General features: G+C 40.7%; 1 protein-coding gene across 2 annotated transcripts in view; it reads left to right on the top strand.

The window, feature by feature from the left end:
* The window catches only part of ntn4 (netrin 4), a 32,565-nt gene that overhangs the window by 6,886 nt on the left and 15,679 nt on the right, over positions 1-10,000 (top strand). For both annotated transcript variants that reach the window (XR_004655497.1, XM_034863829.1), the window contains exons 3-5: positions 592-870; positions 6,897-7,023; positions 8,282-8,467. Coding sequence is in view for 1 of the 2 variants with exons in the window: in XM_034863829.1 (XP_034719720.1) it covers positions 592-870; positions 6,897-7,023; positions 8,282-8,467 (592 nt within the window). In the remaining variant the exon portion in view is untranslated. The remainder of the gene's footprint in view (positions 1-591; positions 871-6,896; positions 7,024-8,281; positions 8,468-10,000) is intronic.

Here is a 10,000-nt window from a genome sequence, read left to right as displayed (position 1 = left end):
GGAACTAAAATGTTGCTAAAATGTTGTGGACAGTTTGGTATGTCAAATGTTATTTTGGGCTATAAAAGTCCTTCGGTTTTGTTGCTATTCTCAGTGTGCAAAGCCTGTCCAGGATAAACAAGTTTTTTGATACATTAGGCTGTTAAATATTTAGTTTTCCAAAGTCTAGTCAAGGCTCAAACCCAGTTTTGGGTCAGAAATGTTAGAGGAATCCATTAAGCTTGAATGTGGTCCAGTCTTGTCACAAACTTGATGGATTGCGTAGTTGTGGAACTACACAGCCGATTCTGTACAAAGTTGTGTTAAAAAATCTGAAGAAAAGACTGCTGACAGACAAGGCATCAAGTGGCACATTCCTCTAATCAGGTGTTTCATTGGAAAAGAAGACTTGCCACTCATCACCGTAACTTAAATGCACCCGAGTTTCGTCAGATCACAATGAGCCAAGTCAAAGATCATGGAATTGTGAAATCAGATTGCAGGTTTCTGTTGTGTATTTTCCTGCCTGTAAAGCTGTTAGCCTATTAAAATGAACACAGACTTGTTTCATTATGAAATGTGACAGCAGATCTTTCTCTCTCTGGCAAACAGGTTATCTACCGCACTCTCCCAAAGTGGGAGTCCCTGGATCCGTTCGGGCTGGAGGGCCAGCAGCAGCTGAGGGTGACCAACGTCCGAATCCGACTGCTGAAGCGTCAGTTGTGTCCCTGCCAAGCCAAAGACCTTGCCTCCGCAAACAAAGCTCTGCCAACCCAACACTTTGCCATCTACGACCTAATAGTGAAGGGAAGCTGCTTCTGTAACGGACACGCTGAGCAGTGTGTTCCTGCATCGGGCTACCAGCCCATCAGAGACCGCACCAACCATGTGGTAAGAGACGAGTCTGGTGTCAATATAGTATAAGAAGACATCTGTTTATTCTAAAAATAGCACTATAAAATGTTACTTTACTATTAAAGGGCCCCCTGTGCAGTTTTCTTGTAACATACTTATGTTTGCATTCAGTGTTTCACACCACGACACATTGGGCCCTATCTTGCACCTGACGCAAGTGTCTTCACTAGTTTGAGACCAATGCAGTTGTCAATTTCCGTCCAGCACCCATGTTGTTAAAATAGCAAATGCACTTGCACCCATCTTTGCGCCAATTCCCTACAGGAAGGTGTGTCAGGTGAATTCTTAGCGTATTGCTATCTTGAGGCAGCGGGAAGTAGTTGCGCCACTCACCAACAAAAGCCTGGTCTCAAGTCAGTAAAGCAGCATTTCATTGTAATTTTAACAGCACATTAGTAAAATGTGCCTAGGCTTATGCACAGTGTTCACCTTATGCTTGTTACACACACAGGGAAGCACAGCAGCACACAAACATTCAAAAGATTACAAATAAACATATGACGGCCATGATAATAGGAATGTGCCAAGGTACAAATGCGCCTGGCTGTTAAAGGGAATGGTAGATGACACTCTGATTGGTTTATTGCATGTTACGCCCAAAACACTTGATTAATTATCAAGTACAACCCTTTTGAACTACTCAGCCGGCGCATGAACCCTTTTTCCCGTTAAACTAGCAAAAATTGATTTGCACCTGCACCAAGCGCTACCTGCCATGCACTTAGATTGTTAAAATAGAACCCATTGTGTTTTTTCTAACATGTCTTCTTACTTAGCCTTTTGCTGGATCATTGTTACATTATTGCCGTGTTATTGCCACCATTAGTGGAATAGCAGGAAACTAAGGGACGTCATATTCTGTAACACCCATTCATTTAATAGACCGGTAGTACCATTCATTTAGTGGGCCTAGCTAGCAACCGTTGTTTCCAGCCAATAAACTAGATGTCCTAAAAAGGTTTAGTCCTTTATCACTCCTCTACTAAATACTGGATCTTATTTACAGTCCATACCGGCCAATAAATAAATAAATGCCTTATACATCTTGCCTTGAAGTTCCCACAAGGAACGGAACAAAGTTCCATCCAAAGTGACAATACAATGATAATATAACTGTCCAAAATCTCAATTTATTGCTAACTACAGAGTAAACTGTTTAGAGTATCCTTGACCTTTACAAACAGTAGTTTGACAAAAACAAATCTTAACTCATGGTCTACTTAGTAGACTTGTTTTGTTTGTATTAAGAAAATAGAATAAATAGAGATACTCCTCTGTATTTCCAATGCAAATGAGCTTGTTTTAAGCATTGATGCTGTGATACTGAAGCACCACTGCTCTTTCTTTCTGTTTTGACATTTCTTCCACTTGTTTTGATATTCATCATGAAGTATTCACACCCCATGGGCAGGCTTTGCACTTGTTCTAGGAAGATTATAAGGCTTGATACTTACAGACTTAACAGCATGCTCACTTGGTGTTGGCAGTCTTAATAACAGACTAAAGGAGGGGTGGTGAGAGGGAGGAACACCTTTCCCTCTCGTGCTTCCTCTGTTCTTCTGGATCCGTCTGGTCAGATAAACTACTGCCTTTCCTGTTCATAACAAACCCAAGATATGTAGATATTGATTCACGGGTTAAGGACGATGTTGATGTGTTGATAAAGGTGTGAACAGAAACAAATGATCCAGGGTTTTTCCTGGAAAAGTAATTCAGAGTTTATGCTCTTATCGTAGCCATCTCCACAAACAGAAATGTCTGTCCTGCTGCAGCGAGGCTCGACGTGGAAAGTGAGAGTCAACAAGGACTTTCCTTTACAACGTATATAAGCAAAGACGTTTGGACGGATAAACATATAATAGTAACAATAGTAGTCCATTAATATATACTGTAGTAACAGATTGTTGAGGCCGATATGTGATATGCGTTGAGTTTACACTACTTTTTCTTCATAATGTCTTAACAAAACCAACATTTTTTCAAATGGATCTTTTGTTTTTTTTAAATAATTGTGACCAAGATGTGCACTGAAATTAACATTTTAACTTCTCTCTTTGATTATATTTTGTATTATTGATATGAATCTGGAAAGTAACTAAAGTCATATCAAATAAATGTAGCAGAGTGAAAAGTACAATATATGCCTGTGATATGTTGTAAGTAACATATAACATAGCAGAAAATAGATATAGTCAACTAAAGCACGTGTACTTTCTAGTCTGTATAACATCCTATGAGTTATTTAGAGCATGAAAGGAAAAATGTCATGCAAATTGTAACTTATTAGATCTTAAAAATTACATTCCAACAAGTAGCTTGAAAAACACTCCTATCTTATCTTGATATGAAGCAGATGAAAACGTTTGGTAGGCCTATTACGCGTGATAAATAAACGAGACGATTCATGTGTTTTCCTTGCTGATAACAGCAGTTTTGTAATGAAGCTGCTGATAGCCGATTTATTGGACACAATCTTTATATCCGACTATTTCCATGCCAAGAAATTCCAAGTGGCTCTACTGAGTGTTTTCATCAGGATTTCCTTCTTTTGAGGCAGAAAAATCCTCTAAAGCAGTCTTTAGACCGCGAGGCTGTAAAACCCTCCTCTGCACCCCAGGATAACAATAATAATAATAATAATAATAGATCATTTAAATTTTTTCATGTGTGGCTTAAATGTAAATGCAAATCCTTCTTAACCGTCCTCATAACATTACCTCAGGTCATCGGAGCGTCGCTGTGCCGTGTACCATGTGGGTAGCATTCGCTAAACACACAGAAGTTATATAAGGGACTTTTTTCAGCAGTTTTATCAGCAGTTTGTTTTGTGTCTCCGTTTCAACCCAGAGCCGCTGTTTTCTGGTAAAACCCAAACAAGCAGAGTAGCACAAGATGAGAGATGAGGGCAGAGATTACCAATCAGTCAGGGAAGGGAAGGGCGTGTATTTGGATCCTTTGCTTAAGTAAAAGTACTAATACCACACTTTGAAACTACTCCACTACAAGTAAAATGCCTCCATTCTCAACCTCACTTAAGGAAAAGTATTGTCAGCAAAATGGACTTAATTTATCAAAAGTAAACATAATCACTGTGCAGTAAAATGTTCCCTGTCAGTGTTTTCCTATTATATCTGATTTTCTTGAATTAATGTTCCTGCATGAATGTGTATGTTGCATTTTACTGCTGTAGATGTTTAAGGTTGGGCTCATTTATCTCCGTTATATACGGTTTAATCTACAGCAATGCATAATATTCTTTATGATCAGCGTATGTTGTTAGCGTGGCTGTCCTGTTCTGTGAGCTGTCCTATGTCTAAAAGGTCAATTTATGGTGTCAGAAAAACTGCCCTGTCTTCAGCCAAGTGGCTTTTAAAGACTTTTATTTAGCTTAAGAAGGAGGAGAATTTTCTCAACACATAAAGGGACACTACACTTCAACATCAACACATCTGGAGATACAGGGTTTGCACTTGACAGGAAGGGGATGAAAAACTGTCATCTGAAAAGTTGTCAGATAAATGTAGGGGAGTAAAAAGTACAGTATTTGCCTCAGAAAGTGGCTTAAAAGTATAAAGTTACATAAAATGTCTAAAATAAGTACTTATTAATTAATGTACTTTACACTAAACATACAGTGCACCATTATAGCCTTCTCTCTGCATATTCAGTATGTACAGGATGTGCTGTTTGTTTGGTCTGCATTGTGTTTGTTGTGTTTGTGGAGTGTGTGCTTAAGCATGCAGTGTTCTGTGTGGGGGGGAGAGAGAGAGAGAGTGTGTGTGTGTGTGTTGGTGAAAGTGGCCTCTTGTACGTCGAGTCATTACTGCTCAGACACTGTAAACGTAGACGGAAATAGTTTTTGTTGTGTTTTTTTTTGCATTTCAGGTTGATTACACTGTCTGTTAGTTAGCCACAAAGCAAACAGATAAACACACACACACACACACACACACACATAATGACATCCAGGGACAACTACTGGAGCGTTTGCAGCAATTAGTCCAGTCAGGATGTGTGTGTTCTCTTTTTATCAGAATTTAACTGCCTCGTTTTACATCTTTCTGTACCTCTTTTCCTTTCTTTCATTTCATATCTTTCACTTACATCTTCCTTAACATATTTTCCTCATTAGTCTGAGATATGCAGTAAATGTCTATTTCTAAGGAGGGGCCTACAAGAAGAGAGTTACTCAGTCTGTAACACACATAACATGCTGCCTCTACTGTTTTATTGGCTTGTCATTGAGGAGGAGGTTTGATGCAAAAGAAAATCAAGATCAATAGTTGAATGACATTTTACCTTCTTGTTATTGTATATCTCCTCAGCATTTGAATCTGATGTGTTGATATGACAACATGCAGTTTGATAGCAACATATAGGGGTTGTACAGTATGTACCGAATCACATTAGTCTTTGACCCAGAGGCCAATATGAGGAATTGGAGGCACTTAGGTGGTATTATTATTACAATGTATTGGAAATAATACCAGACTGTTATAGAGTATTGACAATTACATTTATAGTTAAATAAAAAAAGTAGGTTTTGATTCATGAGATATCATTTTTTGCCTTTGTCCCCCCATTGTCACCCTATTTATTCATAACATGCTTATTTTATCTGAACATCCTAAAATATGTTTCTGGCTACATGTTTGGATTTAATTACAAGTTTCTGAAAAAATGTTATCCATCATAAAATCATTAGCATCACACAACAGTCCGGCTCTGCTGTGTCCTCTGTATGGCCGAGTTTACACGGTTGCGTGTGTGCAGCTCTCAGTGTGTACATGTGTTAATTGTCCCGTATCACGGTATGGTAAACATGTGAAATGGGTTGAAATACCAGCTGTCTGGACCTGAGCCAGCTGCTGCTACTGCCCTTTTCCACTTCTTATTGCCCATTTCTCCTCCCCCCGCCCCCATTTCCCTCCACTCTTTTCCACTTTTCCAATAATTACTACTTCTTTTTCATTTTTGCAGTATGTGTGATTAGGTCTCCTGCCTCCCATTTTCCTGGACCTCTCATTTATGCAATTGCTTCCCCCTTATTAGTGTGTTTTGAAATGGTGTGGTGGTGAAATCAGTCATGTGTGTGCATGTGTTCACCCCAGCATTGCAGGACTTATCTGGGGTCAGAGAACATGTTGGCTTTATTCTATAGCATGTGGATGTGTTTAACTCTATACTAAGTACAGTGTGTTTGTGTGAACCTGAGCCGTCTAACACAGTGGGAAACAAATATAAGACTAGGTGTGTGTTTTGTGCATTTGCAGTTATTTTCTGTGTGTGCGTGTGTGTGCGTGTGTGTGTGTGTGTGTGTGTGTGTGTGTGAAAATTACCTCTTAAATGTCGAGTCATTACTGCTGTGTGTGTGTGTGTATGTGTGTGTGTGTGTGTGTGTGTGTGTGTGTGTCTGTGTGTGTGTCCTACATTACAGTTGCATGGTGTAACGCAAACAAATAAAGAGCTTCCTCAGATGCCTTGTCCCCTCCCTTTCTTCAATCATTATCCAGCATGCATGGCATTCCAGCTCACAGGAATGACAAGGAGATTGTTATTGTGCTCTCAGCGCTGCATACTTGTACTCTTCTCATACACACACACACACACACACACACACACACACACACACACACACACACACACACACACACAGGCTTTTCAAACCAGAGGCCCGTTCTTGTTTCCAGTGATGAAGCCAAACAATCAATCTCCATTCACTATTACTAATTTTCAGGCGAGGGAGTACAAGAGCGACGGAGAGAGAGATGGAGTGAGAGGAAGTGGAGAAGAGGAGGGAGGGAGTTGTAGAAAACAAGATAGAAAGAAGGAGAAATGCAGAGCGTGAAATCTAAGAGGAACCCCAAACATACTTGTCCTTATGTGGGAAACTTTGCTCTCCATCACAGTGACCTCTTTGTTCCTCCCTTCCTTCCATCTCTACCTCTCGCTGTCATTTTGCTAGTTGCTAATGAGCTCTCCCCCCCCCCCCTCTCTCTCAGGTCCATGGGAAGTGTGTGTGCAGACACAACACTGCAGGTAATCACTGCGAGCGCTGCGCTCCTCTCTACAACGACCGACCGTGGCAGCCCGCTGACGGTCTGACGGGCGCGCCGCACGAATGTCGGAGTGAGTCGAGCAAACACAGTTACACTTTTTACACCACAGGAACTTGTCATGCTTTCTGAAAAAGTTCCTAGAAGATCATTTAATAATGTGATTCTCAATTTAAGTTCCATGTAGTTTAATGTAAGGCTAGCAGTGCTGTTGATGGTTATAGGTGGATCAAGTGTGGTGTCATTGCCACAACAACAAACTTAACAGTAACCTCTTCTTACTAAAGCCTTTGCAAACACAGCAACAGCTAGTAGAAAACTCATTTTGAACAAAGCATGGTATCCAAGCCCTGATGAAGATTTAAAGCGAAGATAAAGCTATAAAAACAAGCAGCATTTGGGAGAATTTGGGTGCACTAAATGGCAAACCAGGTTCAAAGGTTAAGAAAATAAAAACAAATTGAGCGAAGCAGCAGTCCGTTTTGCACCTTAAGAAGCTTTTTTTCTTCAGTGTCAAATTCGTAAAATGTGAGGCATCCTGTTTTTACATTACATTACGTGTGATTTAGCTGACGCTTTTATCCTAATCAGCTTCCAATTAAGTGATTTCAACCGTGGAGGTGCAAACTCCAACAAGTAGTAGTACAAGTACATTAGCTTTAAATAAGCAAAACTACAAAGAGCCATATGAAAGTGCAGCTATAAATAACAACTGTATATATATGTTTATCCGAGGTGTAGTCGGAAGAGAGGAGGTTTTAGCCTTAGGCGGAATATGCGTAGGCTTTCAACTATCATGTCAATAGGGAGCTCATTCCACTAATTTTTGTTACCTATATTCCATTTGTTTATCAAAAGTTACCAGTTGTGGGGGATTTTAACATAGTTCCAGGAACAAATGTACTTTTGTACATCAATCTTCAGAGCTGTAATGCCAAGTTTTTATTGTTCTTCTCCACCAAAAAAAGGAAGGCTCCTCTAAGGAGGACATCGGCTAGAGTCCATTTGGAATCCATCTGGATTCCCAACAGAGACGCAGTAAAGCCTTAAAATGTCCATAAAAACTTATTTTCAGTAAAGCTTTGGAGCTGTAAAGAGGCAATCAATGAGTGTTTGACCCTCCAAAAATATGGAATATTCCTTTAATGCAAATATGTGCCTCACAAAAGTCTTTTTATATCTGGTGCTTTTCACAGACCATTCACAGATAAATATGTGGCCAATCAAAAGGCCAATATAGGCCCTACATAATAGTCTAAGGATGCAGGGGTTGACCGACTGACAGTTATGTCCTTGTTGCTGATGTGTTGATTTCTTCCTGTTCACACCAGAGTGTAAGTGTAACGGACACGCTCAGAGCTGCCGTTTTGACTGGACGGCGTGGCGTGAGTCCGGCCAGCGCAGCGGAGGCGTTTGTGACTGTCTGCACAACACTGAAGGACATCAGTGTCAGAAATGCAAAGCTGGCTTCTACAGAGACCCCCAGAGACCACAGACAGCCCCTGACTCCTGCAAACGTAATATACACACACCAGTCACTTTTTACTAAACCATTTGCTCATTATAACAACGTGGCTGTCAAATGAGATGACTTCAGGAATTTCACATGTGCAAATTAGATGCAGGGATGTTGCCATACCCTACCTTCAAACCGCAATGTAAAACACACTGTAAAATGTCATGTAGCATAATTAATCACACAAACCTTGACAAAATGTTCTGGTGTGAATCATAACATTAGTCTTATACACACCACACTGGCACAGCGCTCTCATTCTCACAAGGAATGCTGAGAAATGATATCACAAGCTGGGACGTGCAGGATACCTAATGGGCACCTGGCCCTGTTGGTGTACGTGTGTGTGTGTGTGCATCAGCAGACGGCCCACGCTCCAGCCAACGTTTACACCGTAGTTAATCATCAGATGGTGGCATTCCGACGTCTTGACTTAAAGCTCAACTTATAAACCCCTGCGTGTCCATCTCAGCTTGTTTTGCCATTTTTCATGCGTGACTCAGACCTTGAGTAGCTTAGGGGTAATCATCGGTAGTAGTGTGTGAGGGTCTCCTGTGTGTGTGTTTGTGTGTGAGAGCGGCGTGCTGCCCTCCGGTGATGAGATGAGTCTTAAGTAAACACATGATAGTCATCCATAAACACAGAGCAGTGGCTACATTCTCCGTCTGATTATGTGTCAGATTTGACCCAGCGAGCTCAGTTCTGCAGGAATGCTGGACATGAATTCTTTGTGTGTGTGTGTGTGTGTGTGTGTGTGTGTGTGTGTGTGTGTGTGTGTATGTGTTCACATGCCAACACACTGAATTTCAAACTGTTTCAAACTGTCAAATTCCAGCAGACCATTCAAAAACATCTAGAGGAGAATATGTTACCTCTCAGCCCAATTGTATAGACTCAGTTGGGGTGTCATGCATGCTTTATTTCTTATTTCTTTATACGAAGAGGTGCCACAATATGCAAGCAAAGGCTGAAAACATTTAGCTATTGGTAAGCTAATTTTAACTTTGTGTTAGGCACTTGCAAACATAAGAGCTTTCTGATATATCCACATTCCACTACAAAGCAAGTTGCATAATGTTAAAATACCTCAGCTTAACAGAACTATAACAGCTTGTAACTGCTTACAGAATATAGTTAGCTTAAAACTGACAAGTGTGATGACAAATGTCAGTGCACACCTAATGATAGACATACTGAGTGTCAACATCGCTTTCTGCTGCCTCACGTTTTATTGACTGTATCCACTTTTGTTTTCCTAAAAGCTCAGTTTTTTTTTTAGTTTGGCAGCTTATACAAACTATGGGTTCTTTACCCTTTCGGTAGTACATCCAACCACACGGGAGCTTTTAGGCATTTTTCTGTTGTTTGCTAGCAGACAGAATTGACAAGTAGGCACCTTAACGCAATACAAAGTCAACACAGAGTGATGAATTGTTTTCCCCTCTGGTGTGGTCGCGGTCGGGTCGCGGGGGCAGCAGCTCCAGCAGGGGACCCCAAACTTCCCTTTCCCGAGCCACATCAACCAGCTCCGACT

The sequence above is a fragment of the Etheostoma cragini genome, chromosome 23 (assembly GCF_013103735.1).
Source record: "Etheostoma cragini isolate CJK2018 chromosome 23, CSU_Ecrag_1.0, whole genome shotgun sequence".
NCBI lineage: Eukaryota > Metazoa > Chordata > Actinopteri > Perciformes > Percidae > Etheostoma > Etheostoma cragini.
This window is presented reverse-complemented; position numbering and strand designations above follow the sequence as displayed.